The sequence below is a fragment of the Podarcis muralis genome, chromosome 5, assembly GCF_964188315.1.
Source record: "Podarcis muralis chromosome 5, rPodMur119.hap1.1, whole genome shotgun sequence".
Taxonomy (NCBI): domain Eukaryota; kingdom Metazoa; phylum Chordata; class Lepidosauria; order Squamata; family Lacertidae; genus Podarcis; species Podarcis muralis.
Genome location: NC_135659.1, coordinates 101,802,648 through 101,817,548, shown reverse-complemented (window position 1 = coordinate 101,817,548; position 14,901 = coordinate 101,802,648). Strand labels below are relative to the sequence as shown.

General features: G+C 58.5%; 1 protein-coding gene across 1 annotated transcript; it reads left to right on the top strand.

Moving 5' to 3' along the window:
* The first annotated feature begins 2,605 nt into the window (after positions 1 to 2,605).
* TGM5 (transglutaminase 5) lies at positions 2,606 to 14,569 on the top strand. Its single transcript, XM_028735809.2, has 12 exons — positions 2,606 to 2,843; positions 4,295 to 4,546; positions 5,270 to 5,388; positions 6,038 to 6,166; positions 7,010 to 7,187; positions 7,956 to 8,094; positions 8,445 to 8,548; positions 9,272 to 9,511; positions 11,637 to 11,984; positions 12,079 to 12,239; positions 12,598 to 12,731; positions 14,042 to 14,569. Exons 1-12 carry the CDS (start codon positions 2,606 to 2,608, stop codon positions 14,214 to 14,216), a joined length of 2,217 nt encoding a protein of 738 aa, XP_028591642.2. The 3' UTR covers positions 14,217 to 14,569.
* Positions 14,570 to 14,901: the final 332 nt, after the last annotated feature.

The following is a 14,901-nucleotide window of genomic DNA, read 5'->3' as shown; positions in this document are numbered from 1 at the left end:
AAGCACTGCTGCCTCCGGCTGTGCAAGGGGAGCAGAGTCCTCCTGGCTTGGACAGCCTTGGACAGACCTCCCCTCCTCCCCTTAAAGCCATCCGGGTTGGCGGCCATCCTGTGGCAGGGAGTTCCATAGTTTGCAGCAAATGCTCAGTGGGGTCCAACTGGCTGCCCCACTGAGGGAGACCCCCTTGCAAGGCACTGAGGGGCCAAAGGAGGCAAGCGGGGGGGGGGCTATGGGGGGTGGCGCTGTGACACAAAGTCCTTCCCTCCTGTCTGCAGAAAGACAGACACAGGCAGAATGACAGGCGGAGCTGCTAATCCACCAGCTCAGGCATTCTTGGCAGGGGAGGGAGAAGGACTCCCGAAACCACAGTGGCTCAGCCTTTGTTTCCCAGGCTGGTCCTGGCCTGCCCACCACTAAGCCCAGGGCCGCCTGAGAGGCAGAGAGGGCAACTCGGGGCCACTTCCTGCTCCTCCGGCTGGCGGGAGATGCCTGTGGCTGGGGGGGGGGGGGAGCAGGGGGTCCTGGAGCAGGTTGCAGCATCCGCCTCTTGGCAGGGCTTCTCTCCTCTGCAAGCACCTGCCGCCGCCCCCCCCCCATGACCCTCCCTCTTCCCACACATGGGGAGCCGGCTAGGGCCACATCCTGACATCCGTGGGGGATCCTGGGAACAGTCCTTTGCTAAGGATGCCGGGAACTGTAGCTCTGTGAAGTCAGCGCTCTTAACAAACTACGCTTCCCAGGACCTTTCGCAGGTGGATGTGGCCAGAGGGGGGGGGGGCTGCACTGGGCCCTTTCTGGGGAAGAGACCACCCCCCACATTCCACAAGGGCAGAGCTTGGCATGCAGAAGGACCCAGGTTCAGTTCCTGGCAGCCTCTCCTGAGAGGCCTGGGAAACCCCAGGGAGCTGCTGCCAGTCGGTGTAGACAGAACTGAGTGGGAAAGGCCAGTGGTCTGACTCAGGGCTTCTCTGCAATTCCCCTTTGCCTGTGCTTTCCAGGCATAGGTCTGCGCCTAAAAGCTCCGTGTCTGAGTGCGCTCTCTCTCTCTCTCTTTTGCTTTCCTTTCTCTTTCATCAATTCAGCTTTTAAGCCCTTTTTGGCGAATTCTGAGGACTGGCATCTTCCTTTATTGTTAGGGCCGTGACTCAAGGATAGGGCAGGGGACACCCAGCCAGATGAGTGGGGAATGAATGAATGAATGATATCTGAAACCCTTCAGAGTGAGACAGAGATGCTGCCAGTCGATGCCTGCCAGGCGGAGTCCTCCAGGTGCTGCTGAACTACAGCTCCCATCATCCCTGGCCACGACCCACACAGACTGCTGCAAGGAGTATTCAACACCCCCTGGCGGGCACCGTGTTGGTGACCCCAGCACTGGCCACGCTGAGTGAGGTGGGCCAAGGGCAGGTTCCTGCGAAGGACCAGAAGGGCCTCTTTGGACCACTATCCCGCAGAGCCGCTGTGCGAAGGCGACCTCTGGGTGGCGCTGCAGCAGTGACTCCCCCCCCCCCCGGCTGTCAGCAGCCCCACTCGACGGCCCCTGGATGCGAGGCTGTGGGCTGTCTCCTGTCGAGCCCCTGCAGGGAGGTGGGGTCTGCCACTGCTGTTCCCCCCCCCGACCAAGGGTGACCATGTCCTTTGAGGCCCCGTGCCTGATGCCTGGTAGCAGCATCTCCGGGTCGGGCTGGGAAAGGCTCCCCTGCCTGGGACCCTGCGGAGCCGCTGCTGCTGCCAGCCAGAGCAGGCACTCCCGAGCGAGAGAGAGCCGGAGCCTGGCTCGGTGCGAGGCAGCTGTTCCCTCCCTCTGTTCCCACGAGGAGAGCAGAGAGGGCAGGTGGGGCAACGTTTCTCTCAGCAAGTGCCTGTCGCGCCCACACCCGGCCTGCTCCCGGGACGCTGCTGTGCCAAGAAAGTTGGTGACTGAGCAGGAAGGTGAATCGTTCATGCCGTGGCTGCTGCTGCCACACCTCCGCCTCTCTGGCTCCGGCCAGCCGGGAAGGAGGAAGGCGGGCAGCAGCCCGGAGGCATTCCTCAGCAGGCGCTTGGCAGAGCAGCAGCATGGCCGCGAGTGAGTCCTGGCCTGGGGGGCGGCAGCGGGCGGTTCTGAGGATGGGGAAGGGGTGAGCCCAGGGAGAGGAGGGCAGGCTCTGCTTCCAGGCCCTCCTCAGCCTGCAGGGTCCCTCCCTGGGGATTTCAGGGGCCGCAAGCAAGGATGGCTCTGCTCTTCCACAGCTGGAGCCAGCAATGCTTCTCTGGGAGTCTTTCTGGGCTCCAACCCTCTTGCTGGCTCCCCATCATGGGCATCTAGTTGGCCACTAGCGGGGCTAATCCAGCAGCTACAGGGCTCTTCTTAGCGTCTTATGGTTGCTAAATGGAGCCTCCATGGACAGAGACAATCTAGCTTAGAATTGTGGAGAGCAAGAGTGGGAGGTGGTGGCTTTGGAGGTTCTTAAGCAGAGGTTGAATGGCCACCTGCCATGGATACTTTAGTGGAGATTCCTGCATTGCAGGGGGTTGGGCTAGATGACCTTTGGGGATCCCTTCCAACTCTATGGTCCTACCTGGGGCTTCCCAGAAGCATTCAGCTGGCCACTGAGAGAACAGAATGAGATGGGCCCCTGGCCTGGCCCAGCAGTCTCCGCTGACGTCCTTTTGCTCTTTGGTAGAACTGCAGCTGGCGTTCATCACTTGGCACAGCACCAAGAACAACCTGCAGCACCGCACAGCGGAGATGGGGGGCCAGCAGGTGATCGCGCGGCGGGGGCAGCCCTTCACCATCACCCTCCACTTCCAGGGTCGAGGCTACCTGCACGGAGACTCCCTGCACCTGATTGCAGAGACAGGTAGGAGCAGGTGGGGAGGGAGAGGAAGGGGCTTGGCCTGGGGTCTCCAATCCACGAGAGGAGAGGAGATACAAGACGATGAGGCACCTGCACGCAGGGAGGGGGCTATTGAAGGCTCTGCCTCCAGTCGGAGGCTGCAAATGTTTCTGCACACCAGCTGCTAGAAGCCCCAGGAGGGGAAAGAACTCTTGGGCCCAAATCCTGCCTGCTGGTTTCCCACGGCCACTGTTCAGCCACTGGAGGCTGGACTAGGTGGGCCACTGGGGGCTCTTCTTCTGGCCCTCAGCCCTCACCACATCCAGGGCAGCGCCACCCTTCCTCTGCTGCAAGCCCTGAGGCCTCTTCTGGGTCCTGTGGTCTGCCTTGTCCACAGGGGTCTCTGCGCCCCTCCCTGTCTTCCACCTGGACTGCCTGGCAAATGCTGCCTGCCTGTGTGCAACCAAGCCTTATGAGGAACGGTTGAGAGGAGATCTGAGAGTCATCTCCAAATATCTGAAGGGCTGTCACATGAAAGAAGCTTGTTTTCTCCTGCTCTGGATGGTAGGACTCGAACCCATGCCTTCTAGCTACAAGAAAGGAGATTCCAACATCAGGAAGAACTTTTGACAGTCAACAATCTCCCTCGGGATGTTGTGGACTCTCCTTCCTTGGAGGCTTTTAAATAGAGGTTAGTTGCCCTCTATGATCTAGTTGAGATTCCTGCATTTCAGGGGGCTGGATCCCGAGGGATCATTTTATGATTGCAGCCCTGAGTCCAACCAAGGCCATTGGAGCACCTGGAGTGGGAAGCTCAGAGTTCTGCCTGCCAACAGGTGCCAAGGGAGTCCCAGACCTTGGCGAAGACCCAGAGGGGTCCTATTGCCAGCAGCAGCAGCAGCTGAAAGGGTCTCGTTTAGCGGCAGCAGGCGCTGCAGACAAAAGCAGGGAACAGGGGATCTATTTTAAGTATTCATTATTGCATTTATATCCCACCCGTTTCTCCACGGAGCTCAAGGCAGTGTCTGGCCCAAGGTCACACCCAGGGAGCTTCATGGCTTTATGGGGATTTTAACCCTCATCTCCCAGGTCTTAGTCCTCCTCTAATCCCCACGACAACAGCCCTGGGAGGAAGGTTAGACTGAGACAGGCAGTGACTGGCCCCAAAGGTCACCCCAGGAATGTCATGGTTTAGTGTGGGGACTTGAACCCTCTCCCAGGTCGGGTCTCTGTTGCTCTGGTGCAGTAGACAGCATGGGGAGGGGCACAGTGGCCCACCAAGGGGCAGCCTCTCTGGGCAAGCCAGTTCCCACCTTCCACGGCAGTGATGATGATGATGATGATGGCAGCAGCAGCTCCCTTGCAGTCCAACTAGGCCAGCTCTTCCTGGCTGCTGAGTGCCCCACTGCCTTGACCTGGCCTGACCCCCTGCGAGAGACCCTCCAGCTCCCCTTGATTCCCCCCTTACTCTGCAGGGCCTCAACCAGACCAGCAGGCAGGGACACAATCCATCTTCCCAGTGGGGCCAGGACAGCCAGACTTGAAGCGCGCCTGGAGAGCCACTGCCAGCGCCGCCAGCGGGCCCCGATCCACGGACGTCGTTGTCTGGCCTCCGGCTGGGGCCCCCATTGGGCGTTACCAGCTGAAGATCCGCGTCGACTCTGACCACACCTCCAAGTTCTACTACCTGGGGGACTTCATCCTGCTCTTCAATGCCTGGTGCCCAGGTAGGGTGTGGGGGGACATTTGGGCAGTTCCTTCAGACCCTGAACTGTGGGGTGGGTTTCAATGTGTGGGAGAGAAGATACTAATTGCGATTTACGCCTCTAGGCCTCCAATTGTATTTCTGTGGTCTGTGCCTATCAGCAATGCAGCTCTGAGGACTCTGTTCTTTCTCGCGCTTTCTAGCAAGAACAGGCATTTCTTAGCTTGGGCTGCCAATCTCCCCCAACCCTGCCAGGGTCTCTTCCTCGCTCAGCGCTGCAGCGGAAGAGTCCTGGGTCTGCATCTGGGGCAGGGGCTTTCCTGGGCATCTGTTCAGGGGGAGGGAGCCTGGCATTCCCCCCAGCGATGGAGGGGAGTGGGGCCAGCACACCCATGAGGCAAGGGGAGGCCACTGCCCCAGACAGCAGGATCCACAGGGGCCTGGAGGTGAGGCTGGGTCCCAGGAGGGGAAGGTGCCTCTCACAACCCTCCAGAGAACCTCGGGAGAGCCTGCTGGATCAGGCCAAGGGCCCCCTGGCCCACATCCCCTTCTCACAGTGGCCAACCAGATGCTCCAGTTGGGGAGCCCCCTCCCCTCCTGCGCATTCAGAAGCGTTGCTGTCACCAGCTGCGGAGGCAGAGCAGAGCCAGCCTGGCTAGTGGCCCTCCAGAGCCCCCTCTCTCCTCCTTGCCTCCTGGGGGAGGGGCTTCCCTACTCTGACCTGTCCCCCTCCCCTGCCTCTCAGACGATGATGTTTACCTGGAGAGCGAGCTGGAGAGGGAGGAGTACGTCCTGAACGAGCAGGGCCTCATCTACCAGGGAAACAAGAACTGGATCCGCCCCGTTCCCTGGAACTTTGGGCAGGCAAGTACCTCAGGCGAACCCCGGTGCTGGATCAGGCCAATGACTCTAGTCCCGTCCTCCCAGGGGCCAGCCCAGTGGGAAGCCCAGACCAACCGCTTCCCCCATTCTTCTTCACCACACTAAGGTAGAGTGGCTCTGGCCGTGGAAGCTCCATTTAGGAAGGCAAAGTGCTGCAGCAGGTGCACTTGCAGCACTTCCTCCCCTAGTCCAGGGCTGACTGAAGATGGGGCTCCGAAGGCATTCCTGGACTTCCAGCCGACCTCTCCATCCCTGACCACTGGCCTGGCTGGGGCAGCTGGGAGTTGGAGTCCAGCAAGTGCAGGGGGAGAGCCACACCCACAAGCCCCAGCCAGACAAGGCCCAGCCCTCCCTCCCCCAGTTCTCCTTGGCCCCTGCCCAGAAGAAGAACCTGGCCAGGCCAGGCCAAAGAGCAGCAATGCAGCAGAGCCTGCAATCGTCTGAGTTTGCTTTCCTTCGCTGCCTCACACCGAGTCAGGCCATTGCTCCATCTAGCAGAGTATTGCCCACACTGACTGGCAGCTGCAGCGGCTCTCCGGGATTTCAGGCAGGAGTCTCTCCCAGCCCCACCTGGAGCTGGAGACCTTCTGCATGCTGAACTGGCCACCTTCTTTCTCCTCTGCCTCTGCAGTTTGAGGAGGGCATCGTGGGCATCTGCCTGAAGCTGTTGGACAGGAGCCTGCACTTCTTGCACGACCCGGGCAGGGATTGCTCCTTGCGCAACAGCCCCGTCTACGTCAGCCGGGTGCTGAGCGCCATGGTAAGAGCTGCTGGGACCACCCAGCGCTGTGGAACCCCCCCCCCTCCCGAGGGCTGTTCCCTGATCTGCTCAGGGTGGGGCTGGTGGGACCTTCTGAGATGGGGGCCCAAAGCCGTTGGCTGGACTTGCCCTCAGCCAGGAGACAGTGCAATGCAGAATGCGCAAGAGGCATCGCCTTCCCCCTGCCCCACGCCTGCCACCCAGGAATACAGTGTACAGGCTGTTCCAGGTGGGGCTGCCATAGCTTATTCCACTTATAAATCACTTCCAGAGAAGCACCTTGAAGCTGTTTCACAACACAGCAAAAACAATTAAAAACCCTTTAAAATGATAAACAACTGCATGTACACAGACAGTTTTCCTTCCCCCGGGGGGAGCAGGCACGTGGCAGGGGTGCTCCAGGCTCCCGTTTCAACTGCTGCAATGCATTGTGGGTAGGGCTGCCCTTGCAAGGTGCAGCTGCCAGAACATTAACTGGTTGAGGAAAACGCTGGTTTAAGACTCTGTTCTGTCTGAAACAAAAGAGGCTTGCTAAAGCCATGTGGCTGGAGCAACCAGCTCAGAGCTCCTCACATGGAGGGAGAGAGAAAAAACACAAAGGTTTGGTGACTCAATTCCTCTCCAAGTGACAGGTGATGACATAGGCTGAGGCTGGCAGGACAGCTGACTCTATGGTTTAACCCCTTCATGAACCAATTAGGCTCAAACACACTAGAGTTCGGTATATGAGGCTGCAAGTTCAAAGTACATTGGGAGGCTCAGTTGAGTGGCTGTGAGCTTGGCTTTGCCTGGAGGGGTCCTCTGGCACTCATGGGGCTGCCTGCCTCCCCCCCCCCCCCCCAGATCAACAGCAACGATGACAACGGGGTCCTCCTGGGCAACTGGAGCGAGAACTATTCCGGGGGCGTCCGCCCCACCGAGTGGAGTGGCAGCATCGCCATCCTGACCCAGTGGGACCACAGCGGGGGCCGGCCGGTCAAGTATGGGCAGTGCTGGGTCTTTGCAGCCGTGATGTGCACAGGTAGGGATGGGGAGCAATGCATGCTGGGAGCAACTCCCCAGGGAAACGTGGAGGCCTCTGCTTCACCTGCAAAGCCAGAAGGGACAGTGCGGAGGGGACTGTCCGGCTACTATTTGTCAAGATCGTTGTGAAATGAGAAGTACCTGTATTTTGAATAGGAAAGTGATAGGTTGCATTTGGGAACAAGAACTTCCTCACCTAGCAAGGAATTTAAGAAACACAGCTTTTTTCCTGACTGAAACCTCGTAGAGAGGTTGGTACTTTGAGGGGAGGTGGACGGAGGGGGGGGGCAGGTAGCAATACACAGGGCAACTTTTAAATACTGTCAGTGAAAGCAGGTGGCCCATCTGGGCCAAAGGGAGAGGCAGGTGTGCCAGTGTTCCTTAGGGGGGAAAACAGGGGGTGGGGCGGCCAAATAGTAGGCTGGAGAAATGGACCCCCAAGTCCCCTCTGATGCACACACACACACACACACACACAGAGAGAGAGAGAGAGAGCGCCTTTACTCTTGGGGCCCAGAGACTGGCCCCGTGGGAAATGGGGCAGATATGGGGGTCCCTGTAAGAGCCTCACCCCAGCTGCTTTATCACTGGAAGCTGAAGCTGCTGCTATTAACATGCTCAGAGGCTAGTTACACGGGCCAAGTACAGGATCCGGGGGGGGGGGGGACAGCAGCACTTGGTTCCCCCAGCAGAAGCTGAAGGGCAGCAGGTGGGGAGGGGTCCCAGCTGCCCAGGACGGCACCCAGCTGCACCCTCCTCTCCCCAGTGCTGCGATGCCTCGGGATCCCTTCACGGGTGGTGACCAACTTTGACTCGGGGCACGAGAAGGACGGGAACCTGATTATCGATGTCTTCTATGACAAGGCCGGGCACCTCCTGCCCACAGAGAGCAAGGACAGCATCTGGTGAGATGGGGCTGCCTCCTGGGGGGCCCTTTCCCCCCCCCTCCCGACTGCCAAATCCTCTGGGGCCCCTTCTTCTCTGCATCACGTGATGGAGGGAGGACCACCCTGACTCAGGGGCAAGGGCTTTCCTTCCCAGGTGGACCCTTGACCTCAGATCAAACCCAAGACTGGGCTCTTCTCTGCCCAAAGAGAGATACAGCCCCAAGCGGAGGCTGGGGGGGGGGCCTCTGTCAGGGATGCTGTGATTCCCCCCTCCCTCATGATGACCCCAGAGGTGCCTCTTACCACAAAGCACCCCCCTCCCAGCTAGAGAGACCATCTCTTTGGGCTCTGCTTGTCTTCTGCTGCAGGAACTTCCACGTGTGGAATGAGTGCTGGATGGCGCGCAGAGACCTTCCCCCCGGCTACCACGGCTGGCAGGTCCTGGATGCCACCCCCCAGGAGCGCAGCAACGGTGCGTTTCCCCCGCTCCTCCTCCCAGCCTGGCCTGGGCTTGGCCTGACTGCTTCCCCATCATGCCTCTCTCTGTCTCTGGGGGACCTTGGAGGGCAGCCCCATGAAGACGCTGAGCCAGGGGGTGGAAGCTGCGAAAAAGGCCAATGTCATGCTACAGATCTTTAGGGAAGGAACGGGAAATAAAACTCCCATTATAGAATCATAGAATCCTAGAGTTGGAAGAGACCCCAAAGGCCATCGAGTCCAACCCCCTGCCAAGCAGGAAACACCATCAGAGCACTCCTGACATATGGTTGTCAAGCCTCTGCTTAAAGACCTCCAAAGAAGGAGACTCCACCACACTCCTTATCATATCATTATCATAACCTTAGATTATAGAAATCTAAGGTGCGACCACATTTGGAGTACTATGCACAGTTCTGGTCACCTAAAGGATATTGTGGAGTTGGAAGAGGGTCAGAAAGGGCGACCGAAATGATCCAGGGGGTGGAGCAACTGCCTTATGAGGAAGGAAGCGCAGGGTTATGGACGGCTCCTAGCCAGGGTGGCCCTGCTCTGCCTCCACAGCATCTGAATTCCAGTTTTGGGAAGCCACAGGTGGGGAGGGGGCTCCTGCGCTCAGGTCCAGTTTGTGGACTCCCAGCTGTGAGATCGGGATGCTGCTGACCTGGATGGGCCCCTGGCCTGATCCAGCCCTGACATTTCCCTTCCCTCCTGGCAGGACTATACTGCTGTGGGCCAGCCCCTGTCAGCGCCATCCGGGAGGGAGACGTGGACGTGCGCTTCGATGCCCCCTTTGTGTTCTCCATGGTGAATGCTGACCGTGTGGCTTGGCTGCTGGACGGGGCAAGGAAGGAGAAGCTCCAGTGGGACACCAGTGCTGTTGGGAACAACATCAGCACCAAATGCGTTGGGAGCGATGAGCGGGAGGACATCACCAGTGCCTACAAATACCCAGAAGGTAGGGAGATGGAGGAACCCACGGCCACCCAGAAAGGCATCCTGCACCTGGCCAGCTGGCCTGACTCAGAAGTTGTAATCTGGATTCACCGTTCCTGCAGGCGGTTACAGAGGAGCAGAACAGCTTGTTCTGGCCTGGAGACAGAGCCGGTGGAGAGGCCTCTTGGCCAGCAGGCTCCTAAATTGCAGGGTGCTATTCCCTCATCTGAAGGCTGTGAAATTCTCAGCCAGCATGTCTGATTCTGCTTGTGACGGTGGCAGCAAAGCGCCTTTAGTGGCTGGGGCACAGGGAAAGCAGGAAGCCCAGGTTCCCTGGCTGCTAAGAGGCTGCCACAAGCACCTCGCGGCTGAGCCTGAGGGTTGCTGCACTGTCAAGGCAGTTGGCTGGGGGTGGGCTTTGTGGCACACGATTGTTCTTGCACGATTGGGTCTTCGAGGGCCTGGGGCCACAGGGAGGAAGCTGCCGCTGCAGGAAACCTCAAGCAGCCGGTGCACCAGCTGGGAGTGGCTTCTACGAGCTCTGCTCTAAAAAACAGCAGCTGCAAAACTCCTTCAAAAAGATCCACATGAAACCACTGAGTGGGGTCATCTGGAGTCCCTTGTCCGCAATATGCTGATGACACACAGCTGTCCTTCACATCTGCAGGTGGGCAGTGGAAGTGCTGGACTATTGTCTGGTCTTGATAATGGACTGGATGAGCCCCAGCCAACTGAAGTTCACTCCGGATCAGGGTGGTTCCCTAGACTGGATGGCGGGGAGATGGCCTTGATGGGGTTACACTCCCTCTGAAGGAGTGGGTATGCAACTTGGGGGTACTTCTGGGTCAGGTGGTCTCAGTGGCCCAGAGTGCTTTCTAGCAGCTTCATCTGGTGGCCCAGCTGCACCCTTATCCAGATAGGGACAGCCCAACTTCTGTGGTCTATGCTCTGGAAACCTCTAGCTTAGATGACCGCAACACATTATGCGTGGGGCTGCCTCTGATGAGAGTTCAGAAACTTCATCTGGTGCAGAATGCGGTGGCCAGGTTGCTCACTGGGGCAAGATGGATGGAGTATTTAATGCCAATCCTGGCCCAACTGCTCTGGCTGCCAATTTGTTTCCAGACCCAATTCAAAGTGCTGGTGCTGACCTATACAGCCTTCAGTAACTCAGGATATGACCAATCTGGACCCTGCGATCATCCTCTGAGGCCATTCTTTGTGTGACTCCTCCGCAAGAGGTCCGGAGGGTGGCTACATGAGAAAGGGCCTTTTCTGCAGTGGCTCCCTGCTTGTAGAATGCTTCCCCCAGGGAGTCCCGCCTGGCGCCTTCATTACATGTCTTTCGGTGTTAGGCAAAAACATTCCTCTTCTCCCAGGCCTTAGGCTGGTTAAACAATCTATGGCTTTTTTCAAGGTGTTTGTTACTGGTTTTTCTGCTTGTTTTTGTTATGCTATGTATTTTGTGTTTTCGTTTTGTATCTTTATGCTGTAAAAACCACCCTGTGATCTTTGGATGAAGGGCGGGCAGTTTATAAATTTAGTAAGCAAGTAAAATAACATAAATAAGTTCAGGGCTGCTAACCTGCTGATTCTGCTCTGCCTCCCTGGTGAGAGACAGGAACACAGTCCCAGTTGCTGGAAGCCACAGGAGGGGAGGGGGCTGCTCTTGTGCTCGGGGGTCCTGCTTGCTGGATTCCCCTTGGGACTAGGAGGGCCTCCTGGGGCCTCATCCTGCAGGGATCATCTTATGCAGACTGCAAGTAGGCTAGCAGAGATCTGGTGCCTCTGATGGCTCCCAAACTCCTCCGCCAGTGTGGTGTAGTGGTTAAGAGCGGTAGACTTGTAATCTGGTGAACCGGGTTCGCTTCCCCGCTCCTCCACATGCAGCTGCTGGGTGACCTTGGGCCAGTCACACTTCTTTGAAGTCTCTCAGCCCCCCTCACCTCACAGAGTGTTTGTTGTGGGGGAGGAAGGGAAAGGAGATTGTTGGCCGCTTTGAGACTCCTTCAGGTAGTGATAAAGCGGGATATCAAATCCAAATCCAAATTTTTCCTCCCTTAGCCAAGCTCCGGACCCGGGGGGGGGGGGGGTGCCTCACCTCGTGCACTCACTGGCCTTGCCTTGTCCTTCCTTGCTCCCCACAGGCTCCCTGGCAGAGCGCCGTGTGTTCCTGAAGGCCCTCGGCCAGAGGCAGCCGCTCAGCCCCCCAGTGCGATACAGGTCGGGAGTCCTTCCGGTTGCGTTCTCTGCCTCTGTGGAGGACAGGACCCGGGAGCCGCCGCCGGCCATGGCCCAGACCTCTCTGAAGCTCCAGCTTGTGGAGAGTCCTGAGGTGGGCCAGGACATCCAGCTGGTGCTGGCGGCCTGCAACCTGGAGTTTGTCCACAAGGAGCTCAAGCTGAGCCTCAGCGCCCAGGCCGTGCTGCACGATGGCCACCCGCGGCCGCCCTTCTGGCAGGAGACCCTGTACCTCTCCCTCCGCCCCAGGGAAGGTAAGGCGAGCGGGAGGGGGAGCGGGCAGGCCTCCCGAGGCGCTGTCTCCGGGTGAAGGAGAGCCGCCCGCCTCTGACACGGGCCTCTTTGCAGAGAAGGAGCTTCCCTGGACCATCTCCTACCAGCAGTACGGGCAGCAGCTGGGAGAGGATAAGCAGCTTCGCGTCATCGTGCTGGGCGAGGAGAACACCACCTGGCTGAAGACCCTGGCAGAGAAAACCATCACCATGGCCAGCCCCAGCCTGGACATCCACGTAGGCACATCGCCTCTGGGTTGGCGGGGGGCGGGGGGGGGATAGGGGGCTGCTCGCTACTGTGGGGTCGAGTGCAGGGTTTCCAAAGGCTCTGTTCCTGGGGGCAAAGGAGCGGCTCCCCCCCCCCCCCCCCCGGCACACACCTTGCGACCCACCTGCCTCCCTCCGATGTGGTTTGGGTGGGCTAAAGCCATGCAGGCTCAGCAAGAAACATCCCAGCCTTCTTCAAAGTGGGGAACAAGCTTGCCCCCCCCCACCGCCCAAGTTTCAGGCCAGGCAAAGAGAGGGCTGGGGGGTGGGCCCCTGTCCCAAAGAGCCCCCCTCCCTTCTGCTCCTAACCGCTTGGTCCCTGGCACAGGTGTTGGCCTCCGTGGTGGTGAACCAGCCCTTCCCGATCCAGGTGGTGTTTGCCAACCCCCTTTCGGAGCCCGTGGGCAACTGCGTCTTGACCATGGAAGGCAGTGGGCTGGTGAAGGGCCAGCCCCAGATACAGTGAGTAAGGGGGCAGGGGGGCAGGAAGGCTGCTTGCAAGTCATCCCTCCAGGCGCCCACATGCGTGGGGTTTCAAAATCCCATCCTTGGCAGCAAAATTTAAAATCACAAACTGTAAAACTTTGTTCAGGCAGCAACTTGGGAAGGAAGTAAAATAAGACTTACTTACTTTATAGCCATGCACTGGATCACAGCAACAGCAGTAATAGAAGCTATGCAAGCAAAATACTTACATTTACAGTATAACCAGCTGGCATCTGCCTGGCACAGGCGACATCTGCCCTCTTTGTGGTCAAAGGAAGAGGGAGGAAGAGGAAGTACTCTATGCTCCTCCCTCTCCTAGAGAGGAGGGGAAATGGCATCACACAGAGCCCTCTCTACCCATTGTATTTCTATGGTCTGCGTCTCTGCCGGTCAGCAATACATCTCGGTGGTCTTAGCTCCTTCTCAGGCATTGTTAGGTTTGGCTGCTACCCCCTTGCGGGGAGGCTTCCACTCCCAGGGCTTGATCTCCTGGAGGAAGTGCCGGCCAAAGGATGATTGGGGCAGGATCCTCCCCCTGCTCCATGTGTGAGTGAATCTGCACGTGGCCCTGGAGCCATTTCTGAGCAGGAGCATCCCTGGAAGTCAGGGGCCCAGCAACACATTCAGTTGCCTCTCTGGCACCTGGAACTACAAACAGCAGGGAGACCTACAAGCAGGAAAATAGGTGCCTAAAGAGTCTTTAGAAAAAAAGGAATAAGCAACCATACAAACTGGAAGATTTAGCCTCCTTTCTGATTTACAGGAGCGTAGCATTGGGGGCCAAGGCCTTTGTTGCCAGTCAGGGAGGGAAATGCTGTATATTGTCGTGAAGGGGGTGAAGGGGCAGAGAGAGAGAGAGAGAGAGAGAGAGAGAGAGAGGAGAAGGTGAGGAAGACCCTCTCCCACAGGGGCCTCCATATATCTTCCTTCTCTTTGGTCAAGAGGTTGGATGGCCACCTGTCAGGGACAGAATCATAGAACTGTAGAGTTGGAAGGGACCCCTGAGGGTCATCTAGTCCAACCCCCTGCAATTCAGGAATCTCAACTGAAGCATCCTTGATGACAGATGATTTATTTGTTTTCTCCACTTCAGGGGGTTGGACTAGATGACTCTTGGGTTCCATTCCAGCTTTACGCTGCTATGGTTTATGCCTCCTTGGCACTGTAAGTGCCCCCCCTTCCCCCCCCCGCCCATTTGGGGCTCATCACTGCCTCACAGCAGGTAAGAAAGGAAAGTGTGCCGTCCCTTTGGCCACCTCCCTGCCAGGCTCTTCTTCTCTTTGCAGGTTGGGGCCCCTGGGCCCCCGGAAGCAGACCAGCATCCGGCTCCAGCTGACGCCCTACAAGAGCGGCCCCCGGCAGCTGCACGTCACACTCAAGAGCAGCCAGTTCCCCCCAGTCAAGGGCCACAAGCAGCTGCAAGTGGCCCCCCGCTCGGGATGGAGGTGTCGCAGGGACTGACTAAGCCGGGACCCCCGGCAGCGCCTGGAGGGCCACGACTGCTCAGACCCCCTTTGCCCCCTCCTATAAAAGTCTGCAGTCCCACCCGCCGCCGCCGCCGCCGCCTCGCCGGTTCCTTCTGCCGCCGCAGACCCCCGTCTCCCCGGGCGGGAAGCGCAGGCAGCAGTTCTTCCGGGGAAGACGCCTCGCTATCCTGCGCCCCAGTCCCGCGCAGACACACTGTCGCTCGTGGGGATAGAGACACTTCCCGTAATTATTCAATCAATGTCATAAAAAACTGCGGCTTACAAAGAGAATAAAACAATTAGGCTGTCAATAAAAGCAACTCTTTAGAACATAAAATCGGCAATAAACTCACGCGTGTGCACAGGCTTTCCTGAACCAGAATGTCTTGCGCACCCTGCTCTCCCCAGCGAGGCGAGAGAGGGCGGCGAAGGCGCCTGCCTGAGGTCAAGGGGCAGGGAGTTCCAGAGGGCAAATGCTGCCGCACTGAGAGATCGGCTTTAGAAATGCATGACAGTTTGCGCGGCGCCACCTGCTCTTTGTGGCCTGCAGGGAACACACCTGAGCCGCGTCCCGCGAATGGGAAAAACCGCACGAAGCGTGAGAAAGCGAACCCAGCAGAAAGCAGCCCGCCCCGTAACGGGCAGCTGCTTGGAAAGGCCCGTCGGAACCGCCCTGCCAG